Here is an 18,208-nt window from a genome sequence, read left to right as displayed (position 1 = left end):
CCGAGTATTTTGGCGTGCTCGGAGATTTAGTTTTCGTCGTCTCAGCTGCATGATTTGCGACTGCTAGACAGCTTGAATACATGTGTGGAATGCCTGTTTGTTAGGGAATTCCCACATGTATTCAGCCTGTCTACAAGTCGCAAATCATGCAGCTGAGACGAGGAAAACTAAATCTCCGAGCATGCCAAAATGCTTGGAGGACACCCGAGCATGCTCGGGAAAACCAGAGGAACGAGTATACTCACTCATCACTAATAGGAATATATTAGACTTTACTAATAAGACAGCCTAATATTTCTTATAATGTAATATTTAGCCAAATATATAATAGAGTATCCTACTAACCATGCATAACGAAAGCATAAGTAAATATCAACCCCCTTTAATACACAGGCGCAGCATTGTCTCCTGGTTTACTCATTTTCCATTAGTAGTAAGCAGTGATCTGGTCTGAAAAACTCCCTACTGAGAAATTACAATGGGAATTTCCAATGTTCTTTGTTTCAGTTTTCTGTTTGTTCAGTTTTTTTTTGCCATGGAGAATAATATCCTCAGGTCACACTGAGAGAAGCATCGGCAGAGGGGATGAGCGGGCCTGCACCTTTAGACTCAGGAAAGATCCCTATTGCTTCAGGTCGCTTCTCCTCTGAGGATACGTACTACGCACCACCTCAGCCAATTCATGTGCACACAGCTGTAAGGTGCTAAATTACAGTATGATGCATGAGAAAGGAACTTAAAGGGATTGTGTGGGTTTAAAAAAAAAAAAAAAAAGAAAAGGTAATTGTTCTGTCCGCATAGAACATCGTTGCCCTTGGCGGCACCTGTCCTGTTTATACGGGGCTATGCACTGGTGATAATGTTTTTTAAGCTGGGAAAATTAATGATTTGCTAGTTTTTGAGCGATTTGCCAACCTATTTAGATGATGTGATGGTCAAGAATGAGTGTTCGTTCGTGTATCAATTGTCGGACTAGTCTAATAGCATCAAAAGGTGTTTTTTTTTTTTTTTTCTTCTTTACCTTTCTTGCTGTTGGACAAACAAGTTCTAGCTACTCTTTTTTAAAGGGTTACTTCCATCTTCATCGATGGGTATTTATTGTTACTATGTGTATATTTTTTTATTTTTTTTTTTTTTTTTACTTGAAATTTCCCTCCATTCTATAATAATCTGTTTTATTTTTTATTGTGTATGACTTGTTGGCTATGGAAGTGGCCATTGTTGCAGTGGCCAAGTGTGCAGCACTTACACGCTCTTTCCAATTGTTCAAATGAACTTGTAAGCACTGCAGTGGCGCTGGCTGGAGGTGCTGAATTGCACTTTTAGCTCTTACTCTCCACCAGCTTCAGTGCTGCAATGACAGCTTTCTTTTTTATGGCTACTTCTGTTAAAGGGAATCAGTGAACCCCTTTTTAGTGATATCATGTAAAGATATCACCCTATTGTGTGTTCCATAAGGATTCTATTAGGATTTTTTATTCCCCCTGACCCCGCACCTTTGATGCAAAAATACCTTTGTTATGTTGGTGAAGAGGTATGCAAATCGTCGCTGTCCGGTCCAATGGGTGTGGCTTAGTCGGCTTCTTAACCCCCCCCTTGGTTTGCTGAGCGTAATCTTCATCTGTGAATGTCACAGATAACGTTGTTTGCTGCGCTTACGCATTCAAAGAGGCCTCTGGCGTCTGCGCATTATGCTTTGCCCAACTGTGGGCGAAGCATATATAGCGGTACTGCGCATGGGCCGGTATTTTCCAGCGCGGTCTATGCCCTGGAAGACCGCGCCACAGTTTGGCCAACATTCATGACTAATTACAAAGTCCCGATTTCATTGTTGGGTCATGAGGATCTTCAGAACATGATCATGCTGAGCATAGTATTTCCCAGCTGCGCTACAGGTGATTTTCAGATCAATAACAATGAAATCAGAGTGTTTGGGAGCTGGTTTAGGCTTGGGCTATACAACGACTTGCAACATTGGCCGTTATATGCCACTGCTACACCACAGTGTAATGTATATGTAAATGGGGGTCGCATTGTGACCACTAGGGTATTTTGACAAGCAAGTCACAAAAAAATGTGACTGGGTCTGATGTTTTGCGAACTGCTTATTTCGCAGTACCTCATTCACCTGTATTACGCCACATTGTAGCAGTGGCACATAATGGTTCTTTGGCAGCCCGACCTATGTTGTGGCTAAAGTCTGTTATTCCTTTATAAGCCACAATCAGTAGGTGCATCTGCTTTTCATGAATTAGACAGGGCCATTAGGACATCTGAAGCAGCTCTCATATTGATCAGTTATCTGATTCCGCTTTTCAAGCATGATATTAATGTTTTAATGTGTTAAGCATTAGATACGTACCGTCTCTTTATTATAATCCATTGTATCTGCTATTTAATTTTGTAAGGCTATGTGCACACAGTGCGGATCCTCCTGTGGATTTTTCCGCGCTGATTTTACTAAATCCGCAGGACAAATGACCTGCATTTTTCCTGCGTATTTCTTCCTTTTTTTTGCGGTTTTACGGCGGTTTTTGTGCGGTTTTCCACCTTGTAGAATGGAGCAGCTGGAAAACTGCAGCAAAACGACACAAAAGAAGTCACATGCTGCTTTTTTTTTTTTTTTTCCACACAAAAACCGCGCGGAAAAAAATGCAGCATGTGCACAGCGTTTTTTTTTTTTTTTTTTTACATAGGCTATAATGGTACTGTACCTCACCTGCAGTTCTGCTGCAGATCCGCAGCGGCAAATCCGTGTGCACAGGGCCTAAGGCATTTTACATTATGAGTGTAAGCTGGTTTAGAGTTCTGAATAGCTTGTTGTTTTTTTTTTTTTTTCTTCAAATGCTAAGCCTGTGATTAAACTTTAGTCTCTTCTGGGAAATGTCTGTTCCTATGTGTAATTTGAAAACTTTCAATTTAACATGGTTCTTTGGTTGTTAGAAAATGGTCTTGTGTCTGTTATCTCACACCCCTCACAGGGCCACCACGACGCAGCATTGTATTATTTATTTCCTAATATCTTTGAATCCATTACACTTATTCCCATTCCCATGGTCCAAGTTTGTATGCCAGCAAATAGGAAATAAATGATCTGTTGTATGATTACAGTCATAATTCTTTTGGCCAAGATATATCTGCAGCTCCCTCCTTCTGTCATACAGCGGTGTCCAACAAAAAACATGGGCATTACTCAGACAAACCCTTCTCAATTGCTATGTTCCTCCTGGTAAAATAAAACCTGCTTTTACTACTATCCGCTGCAAGCGCTGTTCCAACAATATCAGCACCAGGGCTCATGTGATGATGTTATGCCACCTAAGCCCTGCAACCAACTGGCGGCCCCTTCACTCTCACTTCCTTTGGACATAACTGATATTCGGAAGATGTCAGCGAGCAGCTGCTGCTCTTTCCAGATGTCTATTTTGTCCAAAGGAAGTGAGAGTGAAGTGGCTGTTGATTGGCTGCAGGGCTTATGTGGCAGACATTGGAGTCAGGGCTCCCTATGTGCTGCCACACGGTGGTGGCTGCCTCGCTATGTGCTGCCACACGGTGTTGGTTTCCTCCCTATGTGCTGCCACACGGTGTTGGCTGCCACACGGTGTTGGTTGCCTCCCTATGTGCTGCCACATGGTGGTGGCTGCCTCGCTATGTGCTGCTACACGGTGTTGGTTGCCTCGCTATGTGCTGCCACACGGTGGTGGCTGCCTCCCTATGTGCCGGCAAAAACGCTTACAAGAAGCATCCCATTCATTTGAATGAATTCCGCACTTTTTGTGCATATTGATGCGTTTTTCTTCCCCCAAAAAAACGCATCGCTGTAAAAAACGCAGCATGCTCATTAATTTCGCTGAAAAATCCACATTTCTAACTATATTCTATGAGACTGGGGATGCTCTGGAGAAAAATCACGGCAAAAACGCGCGGAAAAAAAAAACGTTTTCTGGGAAGGAGTCCGTTTTTTTTTGTCAGGAATTTCTGCATACGTGGGTACATAGCCTGATAGGGATTTCCTCCTCATACTGCTGTGGACTGACTCACTGATCACATTGAAGGCCTATCCTTTGGGAACACAGATGAAACTTTTCTTTTCTCTAGGATACAATGTGTCCTTTATGGATACAAAGCATCAATCTTGTATACAAATCTATATGGAATTGTTCTCACATATAATAGACTTTTTAATACTCGTTACATGTATTTTTAGTATTCCGCTGAATATCCGTTCTGTCATTTGTTGCTGTTCTATTTTTGACTATGAAATCCAATCCCTCTGCATTTTGTTTCTTCTCCAGGAAACTTGTACAGTAGGTGCACTGATGACCTGCGAGAACTGATCTTCTGACACTTCCTTCTGTGCTTGGCGAATGTCTTACCAAATAATATAAAAGCAATTGATAGAACATGGGAGGAGCTGTAAGTGCTGGGGAAGACAATGATGATTTGATTGATAACTTAAAGGAAGCACAGTACATACGCACTGAAAAAGTAGAACAAGCCTTCAGAGCAATTGACCGAGGGGAATATTACTTGGAAGGATACAGGGACAATGCCTATAAGGACTTGGCTTGGAAGCACGGCAACATCCACTTGTCTGCACCTTGCATCTACTCAGAAGTTATGGAGGCATTAAAGCTACAACCAGGATTGTCTTTTCTTAATCTTGGAAGTGGAACTGGATACTTAAGTACAATGGTGGGCTTAATTTTAGGTAAATCATTTTTTTTTTTTTTTTTTTTTTCTGATTTTATAAATATATTACAGGAATACTGTTATAATTGCTATGTTGTCTTCAGGATACCATATACCAGGAGCGGACACAGACACAAGAGTGCCCTTTGCCTTTCAATGGCTCATCATAATGTGCAATTCCACCTGCCTTAGAGGTTGAATTGGCCCCCTTATCTCTTGGGTCCCCATTTGGCTGCACAAGTTGCTTCAATGGCTTGTCTTCCCTTTCTAAATACATCTGTAACGTGTCTACTACAAGCCACAAATATAATTTAACTATGGCTGCTGATGGAGGAACATATGACTAGACCATCATCTTCCTCCAATTATAAGACACCTCACAGGGGAAAGCTGCTTTTCTATTGGAGGAGGCTGGAGGACACGTCTGGTCACTGCTGATAGACCAGCAGCCATTATATAGAGGAGTGCTTGTAAGTGTAAGGAAAGCAGCATAAGCGAGAAATGGCCAACCCCGTTAATCCTTTATTCATACCATGTTTGCATAGTATACATAATGTACATTTGCGTGTGTGTGTGTGTGTGTGTGTGTGTGTGTGTGTATAGGTATTCCTCAAGCCAGCAGAATACTTAGAGCATGGCAAACTTGACACCTTCAGAATTCTTGTGGAGCTTATGTGATTTGTAGAAGGTTAGTAACAGATGCCTTAAGTCCTGCGAGTATTGTGAGGGGATTCAAAAATCAGTTGGATTAAGATTTGGGGAATTTGGAGGTCCAATCATCATTTCAATAATTTCTGAGCAATTATTGAAATGTGATTGAGTGTAATATTAGGCAGTGATGCTCTCATGTACTAGGACTTCAACAATGTATAAGTGCAATGTGTGGTATGTGTCAAAATAACCTCCATGTGAATACTAGGATTTAAAATTTCCCATCAGAACATTGCTCAGATCATCACACCGCTTTAGGCTTGCCGCCTTCATGTAGTGACATTCTGGTGCCATCTCTTCTCAATGTAAGTGACATACAGGCATCTGGCCGTCCACATGATGCAAAAGTAATAATGATACTTGAGACAGGACCACCTTATTCCATTGCTCCATGATCCAGTTTTGATGCTTGTACTTGTTTTCACAGTTTGCTCCTATACAAGCAACGTAATCTGCTTTCCTACCATTGAAGGCATTCAATTTTTCCTCCAATAGGTTTTCAGTGGGATCAGAACAGAGTGCCTAGCTGTTTCTAATGACTGAGACTAGGGCACCCCAAACCTTTGTTGTCCTAACTTTGGAAAACTTTTGGTAGTTACTAATCAGGGCATTTGAGGAACTCTCCACAAGACCAGAAGCCACTCCAACCCAGTTTTCTAGCCATCACTTTTTGGCCCTTGTCAGACTTTTACACTTCCTCTTTTTCCTTCTTCCATCACAATATATATCTAATAAATGAGTAAATGTTCGGGATGAGTGCATTGATTAATGCGAAAACTAGTTTGTGTCAGTTTTTCTTTAGAAATTCACTGAATCCATCAAATTTCAACAATTTACTATTCACTAAGAGCGACACACCTAAAATCGTCGCCACCATTTTAACTTATTGAGGAAAATTGCATCAGCAAATAAAGACTCGCCTTGAACTCGGCCGGGCAGCCTTTCCCTAATGCTTTGCATCTATTGCATTATATGGTATAGCACAGCCAGTAAGAACAGACTATCAAAGCCTGTATAGATGCATGGAATGCAACCGTCATTACGTGGTCACTGGATAGTGAAAAGACATCAAAGGTTAGCATAGAGATATCTGGTGAAAGCCAAAAAGATTGGAACAACTTGGATAGATCGTGTCTGTGTTGGTTATTGTACAGCAGTGCAAAAGATTAGTGTGTGGAGAAAAAGAATGATACAGAGATTCAATACCTGGGGTGAGAGGGATAAGAGAGGTGGCAGTGATTTTGGCATTCAAGCAGAAGCTAGCCATCAATATTGCTGAAAAAAACAAACCATATAACTCTTTGACTTCTTCACAAATTGTGTGTCATAAGTTTTGGTACTTGGCATACCTGAGACGGGTACACAACACCTTCAAACTGTGGCTTGTTTGGGGCACGTCGTGTACCTTACATTTCTCGTTTGGGCCTTCTTAGGAAAGAGGGGAATTGTGGTTACAAAGTGGTGACAAAAGTTTAATTCTAGTGTAGCAAAAAAAAAAATCTATGGTAAAAGAAAAAGTGGCAACGGATGTGGTAATGTAAATAACATGGCATAGGTTGTTTTTTCATCTGTCAATAAGAATGTGGGAGCTACAAGCAGGCACGCCACCACTGGCACCAGTCTTCCAGGCAGTAGTACTGCCAAACCTACGTCACAATTTTTCTTCTTCAAAGCATATTAGTGGGGAGACAATGGCGGACAATATGGACTTCTATGGCACATCACTCATCTCAGTCACAGCCAGGTGATGTTACTGCAATCTAACATCACTTTGTGTTCTGAACATTTTCATGCTCTGCTGCCATAAGTTGTTGTTGTTGTGTTTTTTTTTTTTTGTTTTTTTTTTTTTTTTTAATTGCAGACTTTCATTTCAGTCCATTACATAAAGTGAGAAGCTGATGTCCCACCAAAAGATCTTAATGGAGCAGATCTGCTTCTTCGGCAGTCAACTCGGGAGCAGCTGGTGCTATAAGTGATAGTGGTGGAGGAGGCTCAACAGCGCTTGAAAGCTGTGGGGATGGCAAGTCTCATATGTGGTCATCTCCAGCGTGGGAATTCTTTTCCACGTTGACGGCCAACAGATCTTCTACAGCGCCTGCACACTGCAAGAAGAAAGTGTCCCAGCATAAATCTACTAGGAAATAATGTTCTCCATCACCCCATGAAACTGCATCACCTGCTCATGCGTGCTAAGTAAACTGGCTAGCAATATGATCAATACTGTAGCTGACCTCCTCTTTATCCTAGTGCTCTTCTTTTTGTTAGCTATGCGGTATCTGTGAGTAATACTTGTGCTAGGTTGGTGTTCTTACCATCTGCTGCTTATTATACTCCTACTACTCCGTCACACCATCAAATATACATACCGGATTGTGTGGTTCTATCAAACTATCTCTCAATCTTTCATGTCCTTGTGCTATAACTTTCACTGGCGGCACTCACAACGATAGGCCTGTCACTGAAATATGTCTTTTTGAGCATTTTTGATTATTATACTTGCACTAATGGGGGCACCTGTATTTCCTGCAATTTTCAAGTTCTTAGTAGCAAGTTAATTAGTACCCTATGAGGTTTTTTCACTCTGGCCATCCTTGCTGCTGCACACTCCTGGCCCATACTCTGTACGGTACGTCTACGTTGGAAAATAGCGGCCTGATCGCATATCCTTGTCACTACGGCAGACGTCCGATCCCTTATGATGATCCATGCTTGACCTATGGCATCCATCTATCTGGTTTCAACTGGTGAGAACTGAATCTCAGGTCTTGACCAACTGAGTATGGCTCCCAGGTCTTAACTGGCGTAGTTTGGACTTCAATGCCTGACCCACGATGTCCTGCCTGTCTGTCACCAACCTCACTTTTTGTCCCACCGCTCACCCTCCTTTTTTCTATTGTTGGCGCCAACTGACTTCCCGCCTTGTCATTCTGGCCTTTTATATTTGATAACTGCCAGCCCAAAATGCTTCCTCCATCTTCTGGTTCCACCTAACTCAGTAGATGGCATTATTTGGTCACAAGTGCTGTGGAACTTGATGAACCACATCTTAAAGTCCACACCCCCTTACACTTACAAGCTATTTTTTTAATTAAGATTGTAAGCACTGTTTTGAAGCAGACCATCATCACTGGAGCTCGCCATTAGCTCCTAATACAAATATCAAAGACTGACCATCACTTCCAAACAGGGAACAGGTGTGAACCATTGCATAGTAAGAGTAGCCACTTCCATATATAACTTAACAAATGAACTTGCACTCTGTAACACTATAGCATGCAAACCTGAAATTGGAATTGAATTACTGCTCTACAAAATAGGAAAAAACAAAGATACTTATAACATTAGCCAATTCATGTGTGCTCAGCAGCTAATGACAAGGCCATTAGCTCCTATTCCTGGCCAGTTTAAACTCCTTGCTTACCATCTAGAAAACAGTGGTGGTCTGTCTCCTAGGCAACAAGTTGTAGACAAAAGAAAAGTGTTAAAGGGAACCTGTCACCAGTTTTGTGATCTAGCAGCTAAAAATATTGCCTTTATTCAGCATCTGCTATGCATTCCCTACATTGTTATAGAACCCCCTGATTCCCCTTGTATACTCACAAAAAACTTTTTAATGTCTCCCGCACTGTATAGTAATCTTCTCAGTCCGGTCTGATGGGCGTGGTTTTGGGCCTCTACATCATTCCCATCCTCTGTTGCTCGCCGTCCTGCTTTATGTTTAACGCCTCTTGTGCCGTGCGACATCTCACACCTGCTCAGAAATATTGCACTTTGCACCTGCGTAGTTTGCAATTTGGGCTTCTGAAAGGGAGTCTAAATTGTTGTATTGGCCAGATAAGCTGTGTCCCCAGCATCTTTTATTTGTAGATCAACTTTTGGGGAAAAATTTGACAAAGCTGGCAAATTCAATTTTTCAACAAAAGTTGTGTAACCTTTTTATTTTATTAAAAGAATGTGGTGAAATACATGATTTATTTGAAATGGCTAACCTTAACATCTCCAAGTTCCCTGTTCATTCTTAAAAATATATGCATTCATCCTTTCCCTAAAACTGTCTCCTGACATGTTGGGCTTTAATTTTTATTTGTTTTTGTTTGTTTTGAAAGGATAATACGTCTAAAAAAAAATCTCTACTGCTTTCTTTGTAAGAAACGTGTTTTATTAAAGATATTATTTACCCCTTCAAGGTGTGTGTGTGTGGCAAATCTGCTATACAACTTCCAACAATTCATCTAAATTACAGATTTTGGTAAAAGGATTTTCCAATTTAAAATAATAAAAAAAAAAATTTATGCCTGTAGGCCGGCATTGACATCCCCCCCCCCCCTCTGAGCCCATTTCTTGGCTGCAGTATTCACGTGCATGGTTGTCATGTTATCACTAGTGATGAGCGAGTATACTCGTTACTCGAGATTTCCTGAGCATGCTCGGGTGATCTCCGAGTATTTTGGCGTGCTCGGAAATTTAGTTTCTGACGCCGTAGCTGCATGATTTGCGGCTGCTAGCCAGCCTGAATACATGTGGGGATTGCCTGTTTGTTAGGAAATCCCCACATGTATTCAGGCTGTCTAGCAGCCACAAATCATGCTGCTGCCTCGACAAAAACTAAATCTCCAAGCACATCCAAATATCCGGAGATCAACCGAGCATGCTCGGGAAATCTCGACTAACGAGTATACTCGCTCATCACTATTTATCACCACTGCAGTCCATCAGAAAAGCACAGAGCAGTGCAGAAGAGTCAGTGGACCTCAGGAGGGTGAATAGCTTTGATTTTATAATCTTTCGATATCACAAGCCAATGGCATAAAACTTTAAAATTTAAAACCGCTTTAAGGGTTAATGATATGTAAGGTATATACAGTATGTAAGGAAGTATATAGCCCATCAACTATAGCAATATTGCAGCTCTGATATTGGGTTATGTCAGAACATGTCAACCCTTCACACTAACCGTCCCCGGAGACCTCGTGCGAGGTCAGACAGTCTCCCCAAATGACACCAAATGTCTCATCTCCACAGACGTGCACACATCACTGATGAGTGTGTGGGCAACAGATTAGGTCCTGCCAGGATTTCTGGGCAAGATTTTTGCATTAAAAACAGGAACATTACAACATCTTTACATAAATGATTAATCTACATGATTTACAATTCATAACCTTTAGTTTGTACTTGTTCCCGCAAGATAATTAACCACTCCTACGTTTATCACAAGATAAATCCCATGCTCCTATTTCCCACTCATGACCTCCTAGCATAAATAAACACACAGGTTCTTACACTTATATTCACTCACACTGTGTGTGCACCCAGAGACACATGCAGCAGAGTGGCACATATATAATATATGAAATGTGGTTTATTCACCCAATAGCTCTGGGTGGAGCTGCCGTTCCCTCCTGTATCCAGCATGTGTAGCCGGGAGCGGAGGACATGGAGCTCAGAAGCCTCCAGCTGTTTGCAGTTGGCTCAGCACTGCTCTTTTATCCCTGACCACTTTCTCTTCTGCTCCCATATCCACTTTCAGCACTAGTTACTGAAGCTGTTACCGCTTACCTGCCCCAAAACACATACATGTGGTTTTTCATGAAGAAGAAGTTGTATACTTCGAAACGCTTTGAAATAAACCACCACCTTACTCTACCATACTGGGAAATACGTCTCAATTCTGTCGGCAGCGTGGAATATTGTCCACTAACTCCCTTTACAGTCTGATGCCCTAACATACGTCAGTCACCTGGTGAACAGCACAAGTGATCAGGTGAAAGTTTTCCAGGTGACTCCTGAGAACTCCAGAAGAGTTGGCATGACTGACACCAACCAGTACTTCTGCATAATGTCTTCTAATCCTGGTACTTCTGAACATGTGCTACAGAGACAGGAGAGCAAGAAATGTATATGTCTCTGTGTGTGCAGTGAAGAGTAGACATTATAGTAGTGATTCTCCACCCACTAACTCAGAGAGAACTGAAAATTAGAGATTGAGCCTGCAAGAGGAGGAAACTGGTGAAATATGCAGGATAAGTCATATGATGTCCAGCATTGATGTTATTCTTCATGTAAAACAGTTTATTTTGAAAAGTCACCTGAAACCTCAGGTACAGTATTTTCTTACTCATTTATCTGAAATGTGAAACTTTTCAATGAAAAAAGTTTTCCACAAATTCAGTTTATTTTTGCCCTACAATATCCCACTGGTTAAAACTAACAAATGGAGCAATTATCTCCTTCCCTTGCACCAGTGCCAATTCTTCATCATTGACCTCTTATCTTTTTTGTTGACAAGCTGCAGCAGTGACGCCACAATTACAGTGTACATGTCTGCTACAACAAATCTCCGGACTCGAGTGTCTCGCCAATTTTCTCAGCATCACCACTGCAGCCTGTCAACAAAGACTGGAGACAGCAGTGAAGAGCCTGCATTGGAGCAAGGAAGGAGTGAGTAAAGCTCCCTTTATTTTTTTTAAGTAGTAGGAATCTATGAGCTACGAAAAAAAAAAATTGAAAACTCATTTAAGAAACCTAACTGTTCTATATATATTTTTTAGTCTTATTTTACTTTAATGTATTCTGTTTTTTACATGTGCTGACCTGCATTTCTTTATACCATAGGTCCATTTGGCATTAATCATGGAGTTGAACTTCATTCTGATGTGGTGGAATATGCCAAGGAAAAATTGGAGGCTTTCATTAAGTTTAGTGACAGTTTTGACAAGTGAGTATATTATATTTATTGACCTTACAAATGTAATTACCCTGAGATGTTGTAACAATTGGAATGATTGAGAATGTAACTGCATGCTAAGCTGTGGGTATAAACCATATTGTGTTTCTGATAATGTCCTAATTAGTGAGGAGCGAGAATGCTCTCTACTCGTATTTCCCACAGCAAGCTCTGGTGGTGTCTGGGCATTTTGGCGTGCTCGGAGACTTAGTTTTAGTCATCGCAGCTGCATGAGTTTCGGCTGCTAGACAGGCTGAATACATGAGGGGCTTGCCTAACAAACAGGCATTCCGCACATGTATTCAGGCTGTCCAGCAGCCACAAATCATGCAGCTGAGGCAACGAAAATTAAATCTCCGAGCACTACAAAATACTCGGAGACCACCCAGGCATGCTCGGGTGGTCTCCCGAGTATTTGGATGTGCTCGGAGATTTAATTTGTCGCCGCAGCTGCATGATTTGCAGTTACTTTACAGTCTGAATACATGTGGGGATTGCCTGTTTATTAGGGAATTCCCACATGTATTCAGGCTGTTTAGCAGCCGAAACTCATGCAGCTGCAGCAATAGAAACTAAATCTCCGAGCACTTCCAAATACTCGGAGAACACCCGAGCATGCTCTGGGAAACCCGAGCAAAGAGCATACAATGTTGTTATTTAGGCAGTGTTGGACCCCACAAATCTGATAGGATAGGTTATCACTACCAAAGTACTGAACAACCTCTTTTAACAATTACATTAATTTAAAGAAGATTCCCACCTAGGAATTTAGAATGACTATATACAGTGGGGAAAATCTGTATTTGATACCTTCCGATTTTGCACTTTTTCCCACCTGCAAAGAATAGAGAGGTCTGTAATTTTAATCGTAGGTACACTTCAACTGTGAGAGACAGAATCTTAAGTAAAAATAATACAATGTGGTTTTCCAAATATTTTTTTATTTCATGCAATAAATTGCAATTTAATTATTTGATCACCTACCAACCATCAAGAATTCTGGCTCTCACAGACCTGTTAGTTTTTCTTTAAGAAGCCCTCCTACTCTGCACCCATTACCTGTATTATTTACACCTGTTTGAACTCATTACCTGTATAAAAGACACCTGTCCACACAATCACTCACACTCCAACCTGTCCACTAATGACCAAGACCAAAGAGGTGACTAAGGACACCAGGGACAAAATTCTAGACCTGCAAAAGGCTGGGAGGGGCTACAGGACAATAGGCAAGCAGTTTGGTGAGAAGACAACCGTTGACACAATTAATTAAGGATGATTATGCAAAAGGTTAGGAATCAACCCAGAACTACATGGGACGACCTGGTCAATGAGCAGCAGAGCTGGGACCACAGTCTCAAACATTATCATTATTAATACACTACACTATCATCGATAAACCCTGCAGGGCATGCAAGCATGCCCTGCTTACACCAGCACATGTACAGGCCCGTTTGAAGTTTACCAGTGACCATCTGAATGATCCAGAGGAGGCATGGGGCAAGATCATGTGGTAAGATGAGACCAAAATAGAACTTTTTGGTATCCACTCCACTCGCTGTTTTTGGAGGAAAAAGAAGGATGAGGAAAACCCCAAGAACATTGTCCCAACTATGAAGCATGGTGGGTGAAACATCATACTTTGGGAGTGTTTTTCTACAAAGTGGACAGGAAAACTGCACCGTATTGAAAGGAGGAAGGATGGGATCAAGTAGTGACATTTTGGCCAACAATCTATTTCGCTTAGTAAGAGCATTGAAGATGGGTCGTGACTGAGTCTTGCAGCATGACAATGACCCGAAACACACAGCCAGGGGCATCAAAGGAGTGTGTCCGTAAGAAGCATTTAAAGATCAGAGTTGCCTAGCCAGTCTCCAGACCAGAACTCAATAGAAAATCTTTGGAGGAAGGTGAATCTCAGTGTTGCCCAGCGACAGTCCCGATACATGAAAGCTCTGGAGAAGATCTGTATGGAGGAGTGGGCCAAAATCCCTGCTGCAGTGTGTGCAAACTTGTTAAAGAACTACAGGAAATGTCTGACTTTTGTAATTACAAACAAAAGTTTTTGTACCAAATATTAAGTTCTATTTTTCTATTGTATGAAATGCTTGTGTCATGCAATAAAACGCTAATTATTTATGTTAAAGTCATGCATTGTGATTTTCTGGATTTTATTTTAAGAAGGTTGAAGTGTACCTACGATAAAAATTACAGACCTATCCATTCTTTGTAGGTGGGAAAACTTGCAAAATCGGCGGTGTATGAAATACTTATTTTACTCACTGTATGAGTAAATCAGAAATCTAAATTAGCCTCTCAATATATTGCTAGATTAGCTATGCTGAAGAAATTCCTGATGATCACTGGTTTTTGAAAAGCAACACTTCATGTTGGCACAGTTTCATAAGTTACCACCATAATACAGTCAAAAGATGATGCCTACACCTCCAGGTGAAAGAAGCAGATTTAGCTTTGACTGTTGATCCTATTCATTTTGCTTTGGAGATTTCTTTTACATTTTGAATGGAAACCAATGTTGGAGGAAACTGGCATTTTTTTCTGTAGCTTCTTTTGTGTGTGTTTTCTTTCCCCTAATTTTGTGATCATTTTTCCAATTATTAACCTCCCCCCCCCCCCCCCCCCTTCCTGGTGTTACCAGTGTAATTTTTCAAAGGGATTTCCCATGGTGTTTCCGACTTTTTTTTTAACTGACATTTTCCGATTGCTTTAGTCACTCCATTTAATAATGAAAAAACCTCTTGCATTTTATTTTAAGCAAAAATTGTTAAAACTCTCCTAAAGCTGTCCAGGCAACTTGTGACTTTTTCCGCTGACTTATACAGTAAATTACAAATACATCCATAGAACAGCTATATAAACCATCACTAAGAAGAAGAGACCCATATACTATTAAAAATTATTTTTATTTATTCAAATGTTAAAAAATTCATAAAATGCTACTTCAGCATGATCACAATAAATATACCCCAAAATAAAGGGGACACCAACCACTGGTACAATCTAATTAATAAATGAACAAAAAATATAGCTGCACATATAAATATATATTAGGAAAAAATCATTAAATCATCGCAATAAGGCTGGTTTCACATTTGCGTTAAAACAACGCTGCGCCCTGCGTCGTTAAGCCCCGCCCCGAGCCGGCTCCCTGCCCGCCCCATCCGGGATCACCGCCTACTTTCGCATTTGCACGCATGCGATCGGCGCACCCTATCTTTAGCATAGGGTGCGCAGATCATGCGCTGCCAGTGTGAAAGTAGCGTGCTGCGCACTTTTGACGGTGCGCCGTGCGCGCCGAAATGCAACATGCTGCATTTCGGGGCGCACCGTCAAAAGTACGCAGCACGCTACTTTCACACTGGCAGCGCATGATCTGCGCACCCCATGCTAAAGATAGGGTGCGCCGATCGCATGCGTGCAAATGCGAAAGTAGGCGGTGATCCCGGATGGGGCGGGCAGGGAGCCGGCTCTGGGCGGGGCTTAACGACGCAGGGCGCAGCGTTGTTTTAACGCAAATGTGAAACCAGCCTTAGGGAATCCAAGATTCAATGTGGGGAACAATATCCGTTTTATAGTTCAGTTAGTACCCAAAAGCATCTCCATTACGCTCCATACATCCCCATAAATAATGTCCCTAAACCATAATCCAATCTATTTCCCACCTTATAATGCCCAGCAGATAGTGGAAAATATATCAAATCCCCATTAGAATCAATATGAAAAAATCACAGCAAAGTTATTTACTTAGATAATGAGGAATGAAATGTAAGACCGTGGTGGTGAAACCCTGCGCCCCGATGCACGTTTCTCCCTCTTGCTTCTTCCGGGGGCGTGCCAAAAGATGTTGGGAGGTGTATTTATTTGACCCGTAACCAATGGGATTAGTGAGCGCTCATTATCTGGAGCTCAAGCCGGGATTCAATGGCGTTGAATCTACATCAAAATCTGCACTAATTTTTTTTTTTTTTTTTTTTTTTTATTTCCCCAAGTGTGTATTTGCTTTTTTATAGAGTGTGGGTGAACTTTGTGAAACTCATATCCACCTTGCAAGACCTGTAAGACGCTGTGGATTCTTTGCCTCCCTTTTCACAAAAAAAATCCTATAAAAGCATGAATAGAATGCAGCTTTCTTGGATTGAGACTTGTTACAGGAGAAGGTTGCATCCTATTTAAATAAATTAGATTTTTTTGTACAATGCTGCATATTTGTGTCACTAATCCAACAACACTTGATTTCTAGTCCAAGTTTTTCTAATAAATTTCTAAGCATTTGCTAGTAATAGCCATACAGGATAATTTACTATTTCCATATAAAGTCTGTACTTAATGATTTATCACATTATGTGTTTTCAGATTTGAGTTTTGTGAGCCTAATTTCGTTGTTGGAAATTGTTTGGAGATCGCATCAGACAGTCCACAATATGATCGGATTTATTGTGGTGCTGGTGTCCAGAAAGACCACGAAAACTACATGAAAATTTTATTGAAACTTGGCGGAATTTTAGTTATGCCTATTGAAGACCAGGTATGGTTTATTTTATTTTTCTTGACATATAGAAATATGTACTACTATCTTTTATTGCTTCTACAATTCTAATCACCCTTAGTTTTGTGTGAATAATGGTATGTGCATTTCTCGCCTTGTACGGCGCAGTTGGCCTGCTGTATAAATCATCCGAGATCGGAACCCAATGTTGGGACTGGCCACAGCTCTCCCCACCTGAGTGTGACAAGTTCATGTATTTTTATGCAGCTGTCACACTCTGGTCAGGAGTGACATGGTCCGTATGGTCAGTCCATGCATTACGTTCTCGTCTCGGTCCCGTTTACCGGTATATACGACCTCCTGACTTTACCTTTATGACGTGAGAAGACGATGAATGGTTTCCTATACAATTTTATTAAGATGTAATATATGTACGTTTACCACTTTACACAAGGTTTTCATTCCTGTTTCCTTAGTGTAACCTTGCTTTTTAAGTAACTGATATAATTGATTGTTTAGTTTAAAGGAGTTATTGTACAGATTGCTACAGTCATTAATGTCAAAGTCACTGGCATAATTGCACATTATTTTAACCATATCAATGCAAAAAAGTGCAACTTTTCTGTTTAATTTTGATCTTTTTCTTGTTCTTCTACAATTATGGACTTTTTTTTTTTTCTATGGTCACCATCTTGTCCCATGTGACCAGAAAGCAACAGAATTTCCAAGGAATGCATTACAGTCAGCTTCTGTTAACTTGCTATCTACTGTCTTCCTACACTGACTCGCTTCTCTCTCACTCACTCATGCACTCACTCTACTTGTTAAACCTACTGCGCATGCGCCATTTCGCCACTCATTGCACATGCTGTCTGCCTCTACACTGTCATATCACTGCTGGACCATATCTATCAAACACTAAAAGTAGGCCTACACTTTAGCCCCCAGAAAAACAGCCTGCAGCACTATTATAGATGAAAATGTAATTAAATGTATTGGAAATACGTTCCTTTTCACACACTCTGGTAATGGGTTATTACCAAAATCATTCCAAATCTGTGCCAATAAAACCTATTTTGAAATCTGCATTGATTTTCAGCTATTGCCCCTAGTGGTGTCCCCCTCAGGTCTTTCTTTATTCTCCTTTGCCATTGGATTCCTCCTCCAGTAGTTCTAATGCTGTTAATCAAGCATGCTCAGATGCATCTAATGGCCCTGTCTAATCAAACATTGGACAGCCTGGATGTAGCACAGTTCAGCTATGCTATGCTGAAGGTTTCACTGCTGCCAGCTACATTTGCACCAAATGACCCTGTAAAGTAAAACGTCCTTGAGACGCTTACAACTTCCTAATTTCCCTGACAGCTGTGCTGTACCACAGCTAACCTTTGCTCTGCATGTACGGATGAGCTTAATCGTGCTATAAAGATTCCCATGAACCACCAATGAACTAAGAAGTTTGTAAATAGTATATTGGCCAAATAGTGGGTCAGAATCGCTACATTCAAACCTATCAATGGCCATCTCATCTACATAAATAAAAATTTGTTATGTTAACCCCTTAGTAACAA

The 18,208-nt window shown here is 41.0% G+C and overlaps 1 protein-coding gene across 2 annotated transcripts in view; it reads left to right on the top strand.

The window, feature by feature from the left end:
• Positions 1-18,208, top strand: part of PCMTD1 (protein-L-isoaspartate (D-aspartate) O-methyltransferase domain containing 1) — a 43,186-nt gene that overhangs the window by 8,320 nt on the left and 16,658 nt on the right. For both annotated transcript variants that reach the window (XM_073583790.1, XM_073583789.1), the window contains exons 2-4: positions 4,296-4,711; positions 12,019-12,121; positions 16,505-16,676. In XM_073583790.1, coding sequence (XP_073439891.1) covers positions 4,405-4,711; positions 12,019-12,121; positions 16,505-16,676 — 582 coding nt within the window. In that variant the 5' untranslated portion in view covers positions 4,296-4,404. The remainder of the gene's footprint in view (positions 1-4,295; positions 4,712-12,018; positions 12,122-16,504; positions 16,677-18,208) is intronic.

This window comes from Dendrobates tinctorius, unplaced genomic scaffold (genome assembly GCF_039654945.1).
Source record: "Dendrobates tinctorius isolate UK_male_01 unplaced genomic scaffold, ASM3965494v1 ptg000081l, whole genome shotgun sequence".
Taxonomy (NCBI): domain Eukaryota; kingdom Metazoa; phylum Chordata; class Amphibia; order Anura; family Dendrobatidae; genus Dendrobates; species Dendrobates tinctorius.
This window is presented reverse-complemented; position numbering and strand designations above follow the sequence as displayed.